We start from the raw sequence: 20,673 nt of genomic DNA, 5'->3' as shown, positions 1-20,673 counted from the left end.
GTAAAGACCAGGCGTTGTTTTTGAAAAAGCAACAAATATCTTTTCATTTGAATCACAGCAATGCTTACTTTTCATTCCCTGCAGGTTGCCTGCCAGAGTACCTTTGCCCTGCAGCATGTTGCCTCATGCTTTATTTAAGATGCTGCTACTGCATTTCCTTGTGAAGCTGCTTATGACTGGCCTGTTCTTACAAATAATTCCACTGGTTATTCAGGCTAGTTAGCTGTAGAGATTCTAGTTTTTGGTAGGTACTGTCCTGCCATAACAACGTTGTAAACCATGCTACGAAAATGTTTCCTATGCTGGATTATGGAGAAGCATCCACAGCATTTGAGACGTGGTTGAGAACCACATTGTGCCTCTGCTAAGTTGTGATTGAAATTTACAGTTACTCCTTCCAGCTGGGCAAGCAGGCTTTCAAACCTGAAAGGTTTTTCTGTTTTTTTTTCTGTTTTAAAACCACACACGAAGCCCCCGGAAAGTGGGCAGAGCAGAATATGTCCCGTGGGGATGGTCAGGGGTGCTCCCCAGGTGGAGGGACAGTGCAGTGCTGGGAGGGGGCCACAGGACTGCAGAGGTCCTATCTCCCTCCCTGTGCACCAGGCTGGCCATGCCCCTGCGAACACGGGTCACCAGCTCCCTCCGCTCCGCTACACCCCAGCTCCCCTCCTACAGCAAGCAGGGAGGCCGTTGGTCACCTCAGCATTTCCAGGTGAGCCCTTTGTGTACGACAGTACACCCGATGGCGTGGGAGCAGAGAAAGTAAAGACAGGTAGGGATCCTGCTGCGGTGGTGTTAATGATAGGGATAGACCTTGGACTGCCCTCCCGGTAGTCAAGGGAACGGCATGGGTTGCTGGCCCGTGGAAACATAAAAGAGCAGCGGCGAGTGGGAGAAGGAGGCATTGCTGCCTGCCCTGAAGGCTGACCCCACTCCCAGGCACAGCCGAGCATCCCCGGCTCGGCAAGCTCGGCCGAGCGGGAAGCCGGGTGGTGGTGAACCTATCCACCAGCATCCAGAGAAAGAGTAAGTCGCTGTCTTTGTTTCAGCTCTAAAAGGTGGGGGTGGTAAAAAACAGAGGAATAGCTTGTATTTTTGTGAATGAGGATGTTTCTCTTGCAGCACAATTATTTCCTTGCCAGTAACTCTGTTCCTGGCAGGTATTTTTCTTTCAGATTTGTTGATTTGTAATCATGGTGAAATAACAGATTCTGCAAAGTTTGACTTTCATATGTTGCAATTGTTTATACGCTGTATGCCTTAGATAATAATTAATAGCTCTATGAATAATAACCACAAAGAACAGTGGAATGATTTTGCTCTGTTTTGGAAATACTTCTTTAGGCGAATCTTTAAAGGTGACAGAAGTGTTGGTAGGAATTACTCCAGCTGACAGGAGTTAAGTCATTTTATTAAGTTAAAGCTTCCTTGAGAAGAGCACTGGAAGAGGAGGATCAGGGAAAGAGCAGTTAGGACCTGTGTTTCATTCTGCTATTTAATTTACAAATCGAGCCAGTGATATCGTAAGGACAAAACAAAGTAACTACACCATCTCTATACAGATACAGAGCCTCAATGGCAATGATAACATCCATGATCCAAGTGAACAAACCAGGAGCCGATATAGCTGGCACCAGGACGCCCCATCCAGAGTTTCAGTCTCCAGCTGCTTAGTGACCATTCACATTTCATAACAGCTTTCTGTCATGCAGTCTTCTCCTCTCACATATTTTTTCCTTAATTTAGGGTTTGGACAACAGAAAATAAAGTGTTAAAGTACACTTTTTATTCCATTTTCATTCATGAAGTAGGCATTATGTTTTGGCCTTGGCAAATCTTTAATTTAGTGTAATACTTAACTTGAACTTTTGTCCAGGTCAGGTTAGAAAGGGCACTGGGAAATAATAGCAAAAAGTTGCAGTCCAGCTTTCTTTCCTAAAGATCACCCAATGTAAATACCCTTGCTTCAGGGAGTAGTTGGTTTGACATTAAAAAAAGATAATTTTAGAAAGTGGTTTTAAAATTAATTTTAGTACCTCCAGTGTTGAAGTGCTCAGCTTGAGCTACCAAGGATAACTCTGTTTTTCAGACAATGCTGACTACCCATCCTTGGGACACCTGATTTCCCAGAAGGTGTCCCTTTCTGAGGGCAGATAAATAAACAGGGATTTGATTGTGCGTACCTTACAATTACAAAAGTACTTGTATGAAAATGTGATGCACTTGTGCATTCATGAGCATACAAATTCATGCTTTATGCATGCGTATACACTTCTGGGGTTTTTTTAATACTCATACTTTAAATAACAGGAAGCACAACCCCCCTAACATGATAGCTTACACATGCAGTGCATTCAGAATCAGCACCAGTACTGAAGGAAATATTATTTGCTCACACTTATCTTTCACAAAAATAAATAAAATTAGGCAAAAGGCTGAATTGTTCATGAAGTGAACAAATAAGTTATTGGAAAGTACTAATCTATAATTTAGAGGAGAAGTAAGATCTTTTCACAGTGTAACATATAACTGTGCACTCTGGGGTTTCTCTTTAACACAAAGCCAGGACATGATTTTGTATTCCTGACACCTTTTAGGTACAGGGCTCTCTCATAAGCATCAGGACAAGAGTTCAAGCCACTAGTGCTTCTCCTATTTGAAAGCTGCAGAAGGCACTGCGGAGAAATATCAAACAGTCAACAGACTGGAATAGCTGCCTGGTTAGATAGCAACAGGAAGAAACTTATTTTTCTGTAATGCCTTCCGAGACTCTTAAAGCACTTTATAACCACTGAATAGAAAACTGGGATTTGTAGTCATAGGTTACAGTAGCAGGCAGGATGGAGACACACTGCCATGATGGCACTGCTAGAAATAAAATTCTGATTTTTCATTTCATTAGATCAGATTTATACCACTTATTTCAATCTAGTTACACAGGCATAATGACAAATCCTTCCTACAGTGCTCAAGTGAGTAAGATATGTATGATCTGCTGCTACTTTGTAAAGCTGTGCAGAACAGTGCTCTCCTCCTGAGTTGGTAAGCCTTTATATCACTTTCTTCTCACTTTTCATTTATGTAAATGCTTATCCTGGTGCAATTCAAAGGTGAATAGCCAGATCAGTGTGTGTCACCCTTCCTGCACATCTCCAAGCTGGAATAGTTCCAGGTCCATTCTGGCAAAGCAAATCCTGCCACTCATCTTGGTCCCCCACTCTTTATTAGGAAAAGTGCAGACTGTGTGTGTGAAGCAGGTTATGAAAATGAAGGCCTTACACATGCATCCTTTCTTCTCTCTCAGGGTGGGAAATAAGCAGGCTGTGGCCTGCCAAGGGTGACCTTCATTGCAGGAAAAAGGGAGGTATCACTATCCCAATTCTTTGGGAGGGTTAAGACTTCCTCCATACCCTTGAGTTTTCTCCTGTTAATCTGCCTCCCTGCAGTTACCTGTCACAACCTCTTCCGCTGTTAACATTTGCCTCCAGTATGGACAGAAGCTTTGCATGGGATGGACAGGCTTGATGATTTGTAGAGGTGTGTTTAGATTAATCGTCTGTCCCAGAGTCTGTGTACACCTGAATACGAAAATACTCATACCGGAACATTTTCAAGGGTCTGTGTGTACTTCAAGTTCAATGCAACAGAATTGCCTATTTTATCTTGCATTTTTATCATTGCTGGAAGGAATTTGTTCTGCTACGCTTGACAGCACCACTGCTAGAGCACTGGCTGCTCAGCCTAATGATAGCAGCCCCGGCTTTTGCTGCACAAGCAAATGCAAATACAGGTTTCAGGGTTGCACAGATCACACTGCAGTCTGGAAGTCTGTAGAATGTCAGCTTTTATCACAAACTTATTTTCCTGCATTTATCTGTAGAGTAACTAAATAAATATGGTAATTATTTAAACAAAAAGACGGAAAACAAAATACTCTCTCTGACATCAGCGCACTTAGGGAACTCCTAAAACTTCCACAGACTAAAATGGTGAAATCCAGCATTTTGTTTCCCTCTACGCCCAAGGCTCCCTAGGGCTTCCTGGTTAGATAATGTATCTATTCTGCACTAAAGACTCAGGCTGAATTTACTAAGGGACGGACTGACTCTTTGCATTTTCCATAACCCTTTACATTCTCCTGTAATCTTGTAGTTTAACACCTGAAAAAAAAAAAAAAAAAAAAAAAAAATCTGTTTACTCTTTCAAATGCCAAAGAAATTGCACTTCAAAAACCTCCAGTTAGTCACTATGGGAACACAGCACAGCCACCCAACAGTAGCCCTGTGCAGTCTTTAAAAAAACCTCTTTCACAAAAATTTTACAGGTTATATCAGTATTAAATATCACCAAAAGAGTACACAGATGAAGGCAAGTCTGGAGTGTGCTTTGCTCCTTAGCGTAAGGGGAGCTTGTCTGCACTCCTCTTCCCCTTGGCTCCCTTTTTGAGGTTTCTGCATGGCAGGCGAGTTATGCACCATCCCCAGTGAGATCAGCCCAGTTAAGTTGCTGTACCTACCTCCTTGCTGCCACCTTCACCGTGAAATGCAATGTATTTTTTTACACATCCCACGCATACCTGCCCGCAAACAGGAAAAGAAAGAGGCAGTCTTCACAGTTCTAAATGCTTTTAGTGTTGTCCAGCTTTTCACGTTATTTTGATCTAAATTGGGTGGTTTTGGTATTCATCCTGTGTACATTACTCAAGCTGCACAAGATTATATGGATTTAAGCTCTTCTCTGCTTAATACAGCACTTTCACATAGGCACATGTTAACACAAGTGATCAATGAGGGGTTTTAATTAGGTTTTTTTCTGAATAGAGAATGGAAGAAAGCACCCTGTGAAGAAATTAATTGTATAGGCTTGGGACTTCCATTGAATAGGATTAACTTTCCTTGAGACAGTAGCATTCTCACACAACAGTCAAAGGCTTTTTATTGCTTTTTTGCAGTTTTCTTAATACACAGATCTGCAATTAGAAAAAAAAAAAAAAAGTGGAATGATCAAAGCAAATTCGGAAACCTAAAATGACACTATTACTAAATAAGCATTGAAAATCTCCTTTAGTTCTCAAAACCTGAGAAGAACAAGGAGTGGGGATGGAATCTTGTGCTAGAAAACTTTTGGGATAACATGTAATAAAACAGTGTTTTCATTGCTGGAAGGAGATAACACATCTAAAAACATGCATGGCTGAAGCAATCGAACTGGAATCATTTTATGCTGGTATCTATGTCTAATCCAATCTTCACTTGAAAGGCCCCCCACTCAGAACAAAAATGAAGAAATCATTTTCTGGATTTAGATCACTCAAAATTATTTAATCAGAAGCAGGTTACTGCTACCGGAAGCAAGTAAAATTTCCTAAAATCATTAGGATTTTTGTTTGCTGCTAAGCAGAGAATGCAGCCTCTCTTCTCCCTTTGCTACCATAAAGACCCCATCTCTGGAGCGGTTGGCTGCCTTCCCCTTCTCCGGGACAGCACTGCAGGCTGGAGGGACTTTGGGGCAGCTACTGGGATCTAGTTTTTCTCCATTTTTTGCATGCAAGGAACAACTTATTACTGAACAACAAATATTGGACTGGATATAAACGACACGAATCAGGAGCCAAAGCAGAACCAGAATGGGTGGCTCTTCTGGAGAAGAGTTATTCCTTTTCTTTTACTTCCTGTCAAGACATGCTTGTAAAGCTCGCAAAAACCTTGCCCCAGGGTCTCAGTTTTGTACTCTTTCTGTATGTTCTGTGCTATTAAAAAGCTTCCTGATTGTTGAGGAAGGCTTCCTACTCTTTATTTCTCCTTCATTCCTCCATTCCATTTCTGGGCTGCACTTGCCTCTCCTCCACCCAGCCCCTTATCACCACTTTCTTCCTTCATCTCTTTACAGCTGACTCCTTCACCCACAGCTACTTCCTTGTTCCACCATACAGGCTGCAGTGGTTTTCTCCTCATCCACCTGCATCTGCTCAGTCTGTGCTCCGGGGTTTTGGTATTGTGTCCAGGTACTACTAGACAGACATGCTTTACTATAGACTTATTTAGTTGTTACAGAATTGCTCTTGGTGCTTGGTGCTCTGTTCTCCAAGTATTCAGCTAAATAGACCTGGTTATAACAAAAAGTCCTCCAATTTGGGGTGATGCAAGAGCTTCCCCTCAATGCCAAAGAAGACTTTTCTAAAGGAGTCTATGAGGAAAACTGGATGGTAGCTTTGGACTTCAGGAAGCTTAAACCAGATAAAAATCAAGATTATACCAATCACCAAAGCCTTCTTGATGATTAACGTCTTCAGGCCAATTAAGAATCTCTTGAGCTTGACCATATCCCCCTTCCACCTACCCATTTCCCAGAAAGCCCTTGCAGTGGCAGAGTTTCTATCAGTACTCTTTTTCTAATTGCTGAATCTTTGCCTTCTGTTACCTGAACTGAGGTATCTCTTCGATTCATAGAAACCAAAATCCACACTTCAAAACCTCTCTGATGTGTTTTAATACTGTAATTGGAAGGTAACCACTGGGTAAACACTGTCAGCTGTTTGGAGGAGAACTGGATCAGCTATCAGTAATTCCCATGGCATAGTGGTACTCTACCACTGCTTAGTGAAGTTGGGTGACTGCTTACCCAGGCATAAGAAAAAGCAGGCATAAGAAAAGACCTCTGGGGCAATACAGTCTAATTACTATTCAAGGCACTGAGCCGTTCTCATACACTAATTTAATTTTTCACTTCATTCTCAAACACTATATGCTTACCACATTGTGACTCTGGACAGCGAGGTCGTGTGGGGAGTATGACTCAGCAGCTATTTATCTACAAGTTTTACTTGCCTCATGTTTTTTCCACTTCTAATTGTATTTCCAAAACCACACTATGTAAAGATGGAAGGGGAAGGAAAGCAGGCTTTACCTCCAATTTACCTATGCAGTGGGTGGATATGTTGAGGGTTGTAGCTTCAGTAACAAAACCTCAACAGTAACTGATAAAAGGAAACGTTGCAATCACAGTGCATAATTTCAAAACATTGTTTAACTGTTAGCTGACTGTATGAGACCAACTTAGAAAAAGTATCAGTGCAGTTGGTTGAAGGGCATGTTATTATATCCCACCTATGCCTCATTTGAAACATAGCTGTTTGGGATGTTGTTAGAAATGATACCACCATGAAGAAGTCATGTTAGAATAAACCACCATCTGGTTGGACAAATTATTTCTTTGCTGCATTGGACAAAGAGGTGAACCCAAGGTGGTATTACTTCTGCTGGAGGTCATCTTCCAGACTGGTAGAGCTCTGGATTCTTTTACTCAGAAACTTAAACCAGCAGCAAGACAAGACTCCAATAACACATACCACATTTAGGCTACAGAGGCATTTTGTGTTTTAATCAAAATGTATTTATCAATCAGCTCACTGCTTCAAGTTCAATCACTTCTGGTATGAAAATGTGTTACCATTTTTATTACTCCTGCTGCTTTCAAGGATTGATGAACATTGGCTATAAGGTTGGACAAGAATGACTGTCTAAAATAGCTGAATTGAACAACTATATGGAAATAAAATGCAGACCAGCTCCTTTTTACCTTGAGCTTCTGTAGACAAAGGAGTTATTCGTTGCACCAGAACAGATGCATAAAAGCAGGTAGGTTTTGGTTACCCATATGTGAGAGAAGAGCATGCAGATAATTTGCCAAGTTCAAATTTGAAATACCATTCTTGTTTCCTGAGTTCAGCAACCTTCTAGTATAAACTGTAAAGCTAAAAAATGCTCATACAATTTTTACAGGACTGCTATACCTGCTATGTTATGTTATGCAGGGAAATGTCAAATGGCTTACGGAAACAAGTTGTAAAATCCACTGTGTCAGGTGGATGAGTAAATAGCTATAGATTTTAAAAGCTGTAAGTAGAAACAACACCCACAGGTGTTTTCTTCATATCTCTATGATAAGGCTCCTTTTGCCAAAGTTAATAGCATAGTAGAAGAATAAGTTATAACTGAGTCTGTTGGGTTGTTTTATCACTGAAATGCTGTCTCCTAGCCATAATCAAGGAAGAAGGCTGCAGAGCTAGTTGAACACATGCATATTAAATACATATGATGAGACTGTTGCTTAGTCGCTGAATATGTACTGATTATATTGGAAGTCTAGCTAAGCTTGATTTGAAAATTAGGGAAGAGAAGAAGCATACCCACCAATTTTCCCTAGAAAATTTTATGGAAATTCTTTACATTTAGCATGATCTGATGCATTCTTTGGGTTTCTATAGGTTACATCCAAAAATATTTTAGTGAGATCAGTGGATCAATTATCTTTGTTAAGGGGATTAGATAATCCCCAGACAGAGAGCATGGTGGAAATATGTATCCCACAGCCCAGATTCTCCAGTTTTCTGAAGATACTCCATCATTTTTTGTAAATTTGGAGATGATGGAGAACACAGACCCACAACAGGCAAGAAATCACCCCAAATTTCCTTCAGCGTAATGGCAATATTACAACAAAGGGCTTTTGTGTATCTCCAAGAGCCCTACTAAAGGCATCTTTGCATTACAAGCAATCCAAAATATAAGGAATCTCTGCAAAGGAGGAAGATTTTTGAAAATAACTGTTAGCTTTTGCAACTTCAAAAGTACTTCCTGAGAGACAAACAGTTTATTCTTTGTGTAGCTCACCATGACATCAACACACCAAACTAAAAAAAAAACAAACCCAAACATTAACAATTCTATGTTTCAGTCCTTTCAATTATTAAACTCAGACTACCTCAACTATTTTGCTTCATAATAACAAGACATCATCCTGCAGGTACATACATTCAGGCCCTGGCCCTGTTTTTCAGACCTATGCTCTTTGATTCTCCTTTTCCCCACATCTTCTACGATGGCAAAGTCCTGTTCCTCAACTATCATGTCTGTGACTTTTGCTTCACTTTTTTTTTTTTTTATCTTCCTTACTGAAACTCAGACTCTTCTGAGCCACTCCTAGAGAAGACAAGCTAAAGACCTCTCCCCAGACTCTTAGTGAAAAGAGCCTCTTGCTAAGTTGTGACCTCTTCCCTCCTAACAGTGCCTTGACAGCAGTAATAATTCAAAAAGATGCAACTCAGAGCCATTGAGCTAGTGCAGTTAAGTTTTATCTATGCTTTATCTCGCTTCTTCCTTGCAAGACAGCTCCCCCCACCTCTAAAAATTAAAGCCAACCGTTTCCCAAGCCTTAACCAGTGCAGGCAGCAAAGTAATTTGATTCAGAGCCATATAATGCACATTTTTCTGTATATAATTGGTAGATTAAGTAAAGGTGCATTGCAGGTGGCTTTGACACTTCACAGACAGACATTGCAACATATGTTTCACTGCTTGCATATCACTCACCAAAACCACACAGAAACTAAATACCAAGAACTGAATTGACGGGAATGTTTCTGCATTGTAGGGAGCAGAAGAGGATAGCAAGTATTTCTGGAGATAACATTTCCTGGAATGCCAAGATTTAGAATTTTGTTTGGATTTTGATGGACAGAGCCCAAATGCTATCAGATCAGCTAAACTTGAATTTCCTTTGGTTGGCTGCAAGACAGTAGAAAACTAAAGGTTCTCCATTCTACAGGTACTGGAAAAAAAAAAAAAAAAAAAAAAAGAGCTAAAACTAAGGAGGATGCATCAAAGTATGTTATCTAATGTTTTATGACTATGAAGTCCTCAGATGTTATGTGGAAAAAGCAGTATCACCCCTTTTGATGCAGGTGGGAGTTTGAAATGCAGAAGTGCTGAGTCTTCAATTAAAATCTCTTTTACTTAGTTCAAACTCACACTGTTAACATTGTCTAGGAATTCTTGCAAATATTACCTCTAAAACAGATAAATCCAAATATTTTCACTGAGTTGTGAAACAGTGGTGATATTACAGATTTCTGATTTATCACAACTGTTAGCCACGGTTAAGGGTTGAGAAAATAAGCACAGTGTGGAGATTTAGTAATAGCATTTTCTTTGTGATGCATGAATAGATGCTTAGATACTGGAGACCAAATTAATTTAGCAGTAATGATACCAGGATGGCTACCACTTGGATGCGTCTGACCTCTGAAGTTAAACATTAGCTAACAGTTGGACTGGTATTTCTGGTATGTTCCACAACATGGATTAAATATTTGATTTAAGCATTAAAATGTCTGTATCCTTCACTTAAGAAAACAACATACTAAATTTAGGGAGTACATACAGAATTAAATCATGTTTGAGTCAGTCCACGTACATTTACACTATATATACCTTATCTAAGAATAGCCATAATCTGTCAGACCAAATATCCATCTAGTCAAGTAGCCATCTCCATGTACAGCCACAAGAAGGTGAGTAGGAGAGATTTCAAAGAGGACAAAAACATGTGATACTTACATGTGATATTGTCTTTGCATCCAGTTATTTTCAGCACGGGGCCTTCTGTAGCCAGGTGTGGTGCCTGTGTACATGATAACTGCAGTGGACTTCTCCTCACTGAACTTATCCAGTCCTGCCTTGAATTTGTAAAAAGTTTTTGTGCCCCCAACATCCTTTGCTAAGGATCAACAAGTCAGCTATGACTCTACTGGTTTTATCTGAGATGTCTTACTCTTGTTCTTGGAAGAAGTAGTGAAACACTGGTCTTTACCCACCATCTCCATGTTATTTGTGCTGTTATATGTCACCACCATGTCCTGCCTCAACCATCTCTTTTCCCACCTAGAGTCCTACTTTACCTAGTCCCATCTTACTTAAAGGGAAGTCCTTCCATATCTCATCACTCTTGTTACTCTTCTCTGAACTCCAGTCTTTTCTGAAATGATGGGATCTGAACTGCACATAACAGGCAAGTGTCAGCAAACAAGTTATTTATGCAGTAGCTCAACAGCTCTGTCTCTTTTTTTCCATCATTTTCCTATTACATCTTAACAATTTAATCACTTTTTGACAGCTGTGAAGCAATTAGCTGATATTTTCATGGAACTGTCTATCACAAACTAAAGATTTAATTCCTGGAAAGGATCTGCTGGTAATGTCTGGCCCAGAGTCCACCATTCTTAGGTACAGATTTTTGCCCCATGTGCACCTAACCTTCCCTTTTCTTGCTTTTCCTGTGGATGGCAAAGACCTGGTCATTTACGAACTACCACAGTTTCCACAGATTAACTAATGGAAACCAAACTTCAAAGAAAGAAAAGTGGAGTAGAGGACTATATTCTCTATAAGTGAGAAATGTAGAAAGTAGGACACAAACTATTCTGTCAAGATGGGTTTTGTAGGTTTTAAAAATTTAATATTAGTCAAAGAACTCTCTCACTTGAATTTTCAGCAAGAATTGAGCTTGGTAAACTACCATGTATATGATAGGGCTAATGACCAAGAAAACTTTAGTGTGCTCCTAAAACATTTTCTTTTTATTGTCTGTTAAATGACCATGAAGTTTAAAGCGGAAGATTCCACTCTCTAATGAAGGAAGATTGAGTAACAGACAAAACCAATTTGTGTTTTTATTATAAATACTATTATTTTTCACGTTTATCTGGTATGTTTTTCCAAAAATGTAGGTGTAGTGCCATGTTTTGTGAAGTGCTGGAGACATGCATTCTGGACATGGATCAGTCTTTCCACATGCTAATTCTGGATCAAATTCTGCCCAGTGCATGCTGTACTGCTGCCTTCGCTAGGATGCCACCTTTAGTCAAAATTTGGCTCTAATGTCTCTTGGTACTGCAAAACAATTACAGTCAAATCAGACAAACTTTTCAACATTTTATAATTTGTGTTGAGAAATGGCATTCTGCATTCTTGCTTGTACCATCATCTAATAATATGCCAGGAGTATCCAGGTGCTCCTGGTAAGATCCAACCCTGTTCTGAAAACCAAAAGGCCGGTAGCTGAGAATTCAAAAGTCCCCACCAAATGCTCCCAACCATCTGAGGCTGGGATGGAAACTTGCTCCATTGTCATAAGCATGCATGGAAGATGCTACTTTGCTTTGTCAGGGTAAATGAAGGGGGGAAAAGCAACCAAGAAAGTCAGGATCTATCCTAGGCTAGTTGCTGTGTAGAGACACAGTGAGAGATGGTCCTTGATCCTCAAAACGTACAGGCTGAGGCTGGAGCACACGTAGCTTCATATGGATCAAAAGCAGGTTTTATCAGCATAACAGATAGCTCAGAAGGACATGTGGTGCCTCCAGCAGTGCTTCCACCCTTACACCACCCTTTTTTTTCTTTCCTTCTGCCCAGTATATCCCACATTCAGTTTAAAGGGTAAGTTATCACAACTCTTACTTAGCAATTCAGGTGTAAAACAAAACCCTTGTCCTTAGGCCTTCTCAGACTGCCTCTCTTGGTGAGAGCAGGAGGGATCCTGCCTTCACCTTCACACCTGGCAGGCTGAGGAGCTGCCTGGATAGAGAAGAGGGCATCCAAGCTGTCCCATAAGCAAATGAAACCATTTAGAGCAAAAGAGGAGTAAAATAATAATCCCAAACATGAGTTACAATTCATTTTCTGAATCAGTGTAGCTGCACTTCCCCTCTAATGCAGGGCAACCTGCAAAACTGCAATATGGTTCTGACTAGATGAGACAGATAAGTGGGAAAAGTTAAGTAATAATAACCATTGAGTGGTGTTTAGTATAATAAAGAAATTGTTTCTCCTCAGCAGGCAAAGCCAAGTGATATAATTCACTGAGTAAACGGAGGAGACACCTGGCAGCTTGGCACCGCTACTAATGAAGCCAATAGCCTTCTCTGCTTTCACCTTTTGGCTGGCTCTCATTCTGGCTGTCTTCCTTAGCATAGGCATCACTGGCAGTTTTGTGAGAAGTCAGAAGAACCATACGCTAATTTTCACCAAGGAAAACACAATTCGCAATTGCAGCTGCTTGGTGGATATCCGTGATTGTGATTACTGCCTGGCAAACCTGATGTGCAATTGCAAAACTGTGCTGCCTTCTACCATGGAAAAAACTACCTACAAAAGCCACCTGACCATTTGGTTCACAGATGCCTCTGTGCTGGGAATGCTCCTCAACTTCACAAGGGTGTGGGATTTGAAGCTGTCCTTCTGTGGCACCACTCGTCTCCCAACAGAATACTTGGCCATTTGGGGACTTCGAAAGCTCCGGGTAAACAAGGTCAAGGGACTATTTGCAGAGCAGAGCGTAACCATCCACAGCAGCAGCAACAATGAAAAAGACTCGCTTGCAGTGCACAACAAAGACAGGCAAATGTTTGTATATATTTCTTTTCTGGACACCTCGCTTTTCAATGGATATTCTTTGCTGAAGTCTTACAGTGTGGAAAACGTTTCTAGTATCACAGAGCACTTTCCCAGCCTGCTGTACTCCGATGTTTTCTCAAACTCAGATAACAGGAGCTATGTTGTAACATTCATTTACTGAGTTATTGAACATATTCAGTTGTCAGAGGCATGGCAAACTGCTAAGAAATAGATGGGAATTCCTTACATCCGTTTGGTTTGGCCAGGAGGACTGTTACGGGATGGACAATTCTGACTGTGATAGCACTCTACAAGGATGTGTTTAAAGTAAGATAGACTTGTCAGACTAATTCAGTAAACGCTTTCTTAAAGAACAAAGAAAATGTGGAACAACTGCTTTAGAAAGCATCGATACGAAATCTTTTTATACACTGTAACCTAAGAATTGAAAGCTGCAGGTAAATTTTGTTTTAAGGTTCTGCCTCAGACAGAAAAAGACATAACCACGTACCTCCAGTGGTAGAAGAACCTGAGCCTCCCAGAGAATCACATGGGTTAGATGGCAGCTTGGGAGGTCTCCAGTCCAATCCCCGGCCCCAAAGCAGTGCCACCTCTGGGATCAGACCAGACAGCTCAGGGTTTTCTGCAGTCCAGTCCCGAAAATCCCCAAGGACAGAGCCTGCACTTCACTGTCCAACCTGCTCCACTGCCTGCCTGTCCTCATGGGGAAACTTTTCTCCGTGTAGTAACCTCAGCCTTCCCTCCACCAAGCTGAGCATGCAAGGAGGACTTATGGGGACACCTATGCAAACACCACTGGCCTCAGTGGAAGGAAGGAGGAGGAACAGGGGGAAGGTACGCCAGAGCAGAGAGCTCCCCTGTATCCTGTGGTGAGATGGCAGGGCCACCCCCCTGCCACCCATGGAGGTGCTTAAAGTAGACTGGGACTCTGAGGGAAAAAGAAACCCCCACTGTTGTAGTTTGGCACTGGGAAGACCAACACGTGGGGGTGACCCATGCTGGAGCAGCATGTGAATGGCTGCATCCCATGGGAAGAACTCACACCAGAGAAAGTTCATGGAGGACTGTCTCCTATGAGTGCAGAGCCATGTGGAGCAGGGGAAAGAATGCAGAGGAGTGCTATCCCCCGCCTTGGAGGAAGAAGCGGAGAACTGACTGCACCCCCACATTCCCTGCCCCTGTGCTGCTGGGGAACAGAGGTAGAGATATTGGAACACAACTGAGCCCAGGAAGAAAGGAAGGGTGGAGGGGAAAGTGTTCTTAAGATGTGGCAATGCTTCTCACTGTCCCATTCTGTCTAGTAAGTGTTGCTGATGTTAGTGTTTTGCATTAAAGTGACGCTCTTTTTTTAATTCCCCTAACAAATCTGTCTTTTGCTTGTGACCGTAATGGGTGAGCTATCCCTCCCTAGCCTTGTCTTGATTCCCAAACCTTTTGCTTTATTTTCTTCTTCCCATTCTTGAGGGGGAAGGGGTGAGTGAACAGCTCTGTGTGTTCAGTCACTCTCTGGGCCTAAACCACAACACAATACAAGGGGAATAATCCCTTCCCTCTGTCTACTGGCTGTTCCCCTGTTGATATAGCCTACTGCTGTCAGGTTCAAGGGGTGCAAGGTGGTCACAGGTTACTCACACTGGGAAAGCTGAGTTGTCCTTGCCCTCTGGTACTTGGTCAAAGCTGGGAACACTCTGCTCAGGCTGGGTGACACAGCCTCTTATGAAAGCAGGGACAAGCTGTGCGGGCAGCCTCCAACCTCAGTACACAACTGAAGGCGTGTTTAGGGGCTGACCAAGAAGCTGTGTTCTCTGCCAAGCCATGGCACACACCATGACAAAGCACTGGCCAAGAGGCCACCTGACAGGTGAGACACCACACTTACAAAGGTGTTTTTCCCAGGGAAAGGCCTGTCTCTTGCACATTGGGTGTGCCCATGCCTGCAGTTTCCCCAAATGCAGAGAATCTGACTTCATCATTTGTGATAATGGCAAACTCTGCTCGTGTTGTCCCCTGTGAGAAAGGAGAAAGACCCCATCCGATGACTCTCATCTGATAAGGCAGGTGAGGCTTCTGGCAGACATGTAGCAAACAATTTTGAGATGCGTTGTGAGAAACAGATCACCATCCCCTTAAAAACATATGTCAGGACTATTTATATAGCCCAAAGTCTGCTACTTGCCCATGTCTGCAGGATTTGCCTCCTATGAGATACAAATAAGGCTGGGATCCATCCATATAGTACAATAAAGGCTTTGAAATAACAAGTCCTAACAGTCATATATTGCCAGCAAAGAATTACATGATACTACTGGGATAAAATACATGTACTGAGGGGAATGGCTATCAAGATTCTGACGAACCAATGAATTTGCTTCAGCAACTTTAAAGAAAGACTTTTTCTATAATTGTAATCAATGACAGAGTACTTTTGCTAGGAAGCAAAACTTATTTATTCAGAATACTTAAATACATGCACACCTTCCATTACTGTGAGGTTTCCCACTGAAATCAACAATGCGGTAACTATTGAATTAATGAGGTCTATTTGCAATTGCAAATTAACAGATTTAAGCACATGGGTATTTGAAGGCTGGGGATTGAACTCAATTTAACTCAACCAGAGAACTATTAAATCAGTTGTTGTAAAGATGTCATTTCCTTTGTCAGCACCCTGGCAAAAAACGTAAGCCTTCTCCCCAAATCACAGATATTTCTAGCGATACCTTTCACAATGGCCACACAGGTTACAAAATGGTTAGGAGCTGGAGCTATGCTGGCAGAGATTGGCGAGAAGAGGTGTTTTGAACACATTACATGCCTGGAATGTATTACAGACACAGGCAAATAATTTATATTGTCTGCCCAGGAATCCCATGCTCCAACTGTCTGTGCAATACTATTAACTAGATAACTAGATAGTCACTAATCCTGCACAGGATAGTGTTGTAAAAAAAAAAAAAAAAAAAAAAAGAGCTGGCACACAAATATATTGATTTCTAAATGTTACCAACCCTCTCTAAAATCTGGGAAAATCAAACCGAAGTGATCTTCAGCGAATTCACTAACTGAGGCTCTGCTGCCCTCTAGTAACAAACGTGCTGAGTAACACTGTTGTACTTCCACATTGCCGTGACAGCAGTGGTTGGCTGCTGTTACTGTTCAAAATTCACACATGCAGCAGTAACTGAGAATTGTCTGTATTCTGACCTTGTCGGGAAGAAACCATGAGATTAATAAACCATGTGCTTTCTAACACTGCAAATTACAGTTTTGGTTACTTTTGCCACTGTAATGTTCTGAATAAGACTGGGGTAAAAGACCTCTTTTTTTTCTTGTGTCCAAGTAAGCACTGCAGAGATTTTCCTGGAATCAGGAAAAAATCCTCCTCTCAATTACATGCGCAGCAGAAGCCCACAGCACCAATATTGCAGTGATCTTTTCAGCTCCCCTGTTCTTCTCCAGCAGATACCAAGAACCTGATTCTCCCGGTTTCAATTTTATATGGCTTTGCCGTATCAAAGTACTGCATTAGAAGCTTGCAGAACTTCTTCAGACTAACACATACAAAACATATTCCATATACGTTGTTTTATTAGTTTTATTGGTTCTTTTGTCTGCATGTAAACTACACAAAGCAGTACATTAAGCATCACTCTGCAGAAATATGTGATTCTGTGTGTTTTAAATCCCACTGTACAATATGCTTAACCCCACTCAACACCCTATGGTATTTGATTGTATATTTATAGCAGTTAGTATTTATACATACAAGGGTTTCATTCTCCATGTATCAGTTTCAACCTGCATGTATTTGCCAGTGACACATGCTTACTGGCTATGCCAATCAATGGAAACTGAGGTGGTGTTTTTGCATGTCAGAAAAAAATTAAATAGGAGCTGTAAATTTAGTTTTCCTTCCTACTAATAATTGGGAAGTCAATACATATTGAGAACAGCACGAAGGCAATGTGGTGCTTTCTATGGAAGATCTTGCTGTGCAGCCAGGCCCCCTGCATCTCCTCCTGGGCAGACTCCCAGGGTGGCTGGCAAGGGCAGGCTTCAGGGGAGTGCAGCCTTCCTCATGTGGTGGGAAGGCAGAAAAGAAGCTCCTCCAGTTCCCAACATTTGTCCTTGCAGAGACGATCTTCAGAAAGGCCAGCGATCTTTTGGCATCTGCCACCAAACCTGCAGCTTTTATTTTAGTCAACAGGGTGGCCACTGAGGCTGACTCAACTGACTTCTAAGAATGCCCCAGCCCAAGGGGACCTGCACACAAAAGATGCTATTTACTTAGCACTAGCGCAGAAGATCTCCACATTACTTGCCCCCTCCAAGCCAGAAGCCAAGATCTCCTCAGGGAGGGCTGGGGCTTTCCGGCAGAGGCCGTGCAGAGATCCGGCTGAGATGACGGCGGCTGGGCGCCGCGTGGGTACTTGCACCCTCTCCGGATACCCGCTGCTGCCACAAGCTAGCTATGGAAAACAAGCCCCCGGGGATGGGGAGGCCGCTGCTGGGCGCCCCCCCTCACCCCGTGGGAGCAACCGCCACGTCGCCCCCATCGCTGCGCGGCCCCTTGCGCTCCCCGCTCGCGCGCCGCGCGGCCACGTGACGCGCGGCCCCGGCTCGCGCTGCCTCCCCCGCACAAGATGGCGGCGGCAGCAGCAAGCAGCGGCTGCTGGGAAAGGGCGGGGGGAGTGCGGGCGGCGAGGCGGGCCGCTCTAGCCCTGGCTCTCTACGCTCCCCGCCGCGCACGTCTATCTTCCGTCCTCGCCGCCTCTCTATGGTCGGGCGGCCGCTCGCCGTTGGCGGGCGGACGGCTGCGAGCGGCGGGCGGCAGGGGGCGCTGTGGCCGCCGGCGCGGCGGCTATCATGCTCGGAGAGCCGGGCCTGGGCCGCGGCGCGGGGTGGCGGGAGCGGGTGGCGCCGGAGCGGCGCGGGGGGTCGGTGTCCGGCGGGATGTTCCGCAAGGCGCGGAGGGTGAACGTGCGAAAGAGGAACGACTCGGAGGAGGAGGACGAGGAGCGCGACGAGGAGCCGCCTCAGGAGTCGACGCCGGCGGCCGGAACGGGGGGGGAAGGGCCCGGCGAGGCCTCCATGGCGCTGGCGGCGGGCCCCGGGCTCCTGCCGCTGCCCGCCGGCTGCGTGCCCCTCGCCCTGCCCGGCAGCCCCGCGGCCTTCGCCTGCGCCGCGGGCTACGGCGCGGCTCTCGGCTTGGGGCTGGGCTTGGTGGGAGGCGACAGGACAGGCCTGGGGGCTCTGCCGGCGCCCGCCCTCCTGCCCCCCCCGCTGCCGCCGCCGCCGCAGCAGGGCAACGGGCTGCCGGGGGCCGGGCGCTCCAAGGAGAAGAAGCGGCCGCGGGAGAACAAAGAGGTGCCGCGGGCCAGCCTGCTCAGCTTCCAGGACGAGGAGGAGGGTGAGGGACCGGGGCCGCGCGGGCTTTGGTTCGCTGTCTGCCGGGGGTGGACGGGCCCCGAGCTGGCCTCCCCGCCCGTCATCTGCGCACGCCTCGTCCCCCTAGAGAGCCTGCACCCTTGCTTCATTTAATATATTTTTTTTAAGGCTGTTGCGTTGCCCCGCCTGACGTGGGGGTGATGAGGGGTCGCATAAGAGGGAGAGAGCCCTAGGGGCGCGGTGCGGAGGGCCAGGGATGCACGGGCGGGGAGCGCCGCACTGGCAGCCGCCTTTGGCCCCGTTTCCTTCCCGGGCCCGACCCCGCTCCCGCGGAGCCAGGGTGCTCCCAGCGCTGGGGAGCAGCCGGGTGGCGTCCCGCGTATTTAGGTCCGGTTTAGGGGAGTGATTTGCCTCTGCTGCCGGTGCCTGACTTGCATCCGTGTTGCGCTCACTGCAGCTGGCTGGCTTGCTGCGCCTGACCTGGGTTTGTGCGGTACCCAGCGCCCGTGCAGCCCCCCTCCAGAACCAGCAGTGCTGTTTGAGGGGAATCTTTCCTGCGGCTTTGTGTCGAGTTTTCATCAGATGTGGCTGGTGTTCACGGGTCGTGTCGGACTGCCTGTTTGCCTGGAGCAAACTCCACGTGAAGCCACTGGTGTTTTGTTGCAGCTAGTTCGTCTAGATGCCCACAAGTTTTATTAGATTAACCTTCACAAATAATGGAAAAAAAATGGTTGAGCAGTTTCTGGACCTCAGCTTTTGAAAAAATAGCATAGTTGTATTTGTACAGTGCTTCAACTAATAATTCTGCTGGATTCCAGCCGGTACTGCACTCATTAACTGGTCCATTCACACTCAGATAATATGATTATGGATAATATTTATCACATATTAAAAATGATCAAAAACCACTCCTCAGACTCCGGAGTTCGTTGCATTCCAGAAGTTCAGAGTGAATAAAATGAGAAGCTTATTTTTGTACTACCTTTTGTCAGCAGGAAAGTTAGTCTGCATCTTGATTTTTTTTTTTTTAAGAAGGAATTATCTTGTAATCACTGGAACTTGGAATCTAACACTTGAAATCTTGACAGAAATACTGAAAACGTGGAATTACACTGTAGACTTAAGCCCCAAACACTTGTGGATTTTCTACATCAAAGTTTGAATTTTCTTTTGTTCTGTGCTATTTAGTTCTTATTGCATACCTTTTGGTATGTTGTAGTGTGCAGGCATTTGAACTAGTAGTACAGGCAAAACGATAAGTTCACTTACTGATTGATTGTGTACATGTGTGGCTGTGAAAAGGCTATTGACCCAAAATGTTGGGGCTTCATGATGTTTTCTTCCAAATTAGTGGTCGCAGTGAAGAATCGGCTGGGATTTGTTTTTTTTTTTTAAAAAGCGCCCTGATTTCTGCAGTCAGATAGAAGGAGGTCATGTGTGTACACTTTTGTGTAACTTCTGCTTAGCTTTTCTGTGACTGCAGGATGCATACATTTAAAAATTACCAAAAAAAGACAAGGTGGACATTAGTACACATGAAGGATATGAGACTGGTTTTGTTGCAACAGTGCACGTGTAGAGTCACATTATCTTGTTAGTGGCATTTATCAAGTTCTAGGTGCAAAATTAAGAGATTTAATAGGTAAGTATACTTCTTGGCAAGTCTAATGTCTTGTTTTTCAATTTCTCTTTTAAAGAAACTGAAGAAGTTTTTAAAGTGAAGAAATCAAGTTACAGCAAAAAGATCGTAAAACAATTGAAGAAAGAATACAAAGAAGATCTTGAAAAATCAAAAGTTAGAACAGAGGTCAATTCTCCAACAGATGGTAACTACAAAATTTTTGTAATGGAAAAGATTGAGTATTGTAAATACGAATTACTTGTATTCAAGATGAATTGTTAGTCTTTCTGGAGTATTTAGAACTGAAGTAAAGCGTGCATTAAATGTGTTCATTCAAACTTTGCAAATGCTGTTCTGAAGCTGGTAGAGAGTTCTGTATTTTTATGTCAGATGAGTTGCTTCCTTTTGAAT

The 20,673-nt window shown here is 43.7% G+C and overlaps 2 protein-coding genes across 3 annotated transcripts in view; both read left to right on the top strand.

Moving 5' to 3' along the window:
• The first annotated feature begins 924 nt into the window (after positions 1-924).
• Positions 925-13,413, top strand: EPCIP (exosomal polycystin 1 interacting protein). Its single transcript, XM_074928984.1, has 2 exons — positions 925-1,026; positions 12,672-13,413. Exon 2 carries the CDS (start codon positions 12,742-12,744, stop codon positions 13,411-13,413), a length of 672 nt encoding a protein of 223 aa, XP_074785085.1. The 5' UTR covers positions 925-1,026; positions 12,672-12,741.
• Positions 13,414-18,116: 4,703 nt separating this feature from the next.
• Positions 18,117-20,673, top strand: part of PAXBP1 (PAX3 and PAX7 binding protein 1) — a 28,860-nt gene continuing 26,303 nt past the window's right edge. Inside the window, exons 1-3 of one of the 2 annotated variants that reach the window (XM_074902988.1) lie at positions 18,117-18,340; positions 18,479-18,663; positions 20,339-20,467. In XM_074902988.1, coding sequence (XP_074759089.1) covers positions 18,120-18,340; positions 18,479-18,663; positions 20,339-20,467 — 535 coding nt within the window. In that variant the 5' untranslated portion in view covers positions 18,117-18,119. Of the gene's footprint in view, positions 18,664-20,338; positions 20,468-20,673 lie in introns of both variants that reach the window. The other variant, XM_074902980.1, reaches the window with a different exon arrangement.

The sequence above is a fragment of the Athene noctua genome, chromosome 1 (assembly GCF_965140245.1).
Source record: "Athene noctua chromosome 1, bAthNoc1.hap1.1, whole genome shotgun sequence".
In the NCBI taxonomy this organism is placed as follows: Eukaryota; Metazoa; Chordata; class Aves; order Strigiformes; family Strigidae; genus Athene; species Athene noctua.
This window is presented reverse-complemented; position numbering and strand designations above follow the sequence as displayed.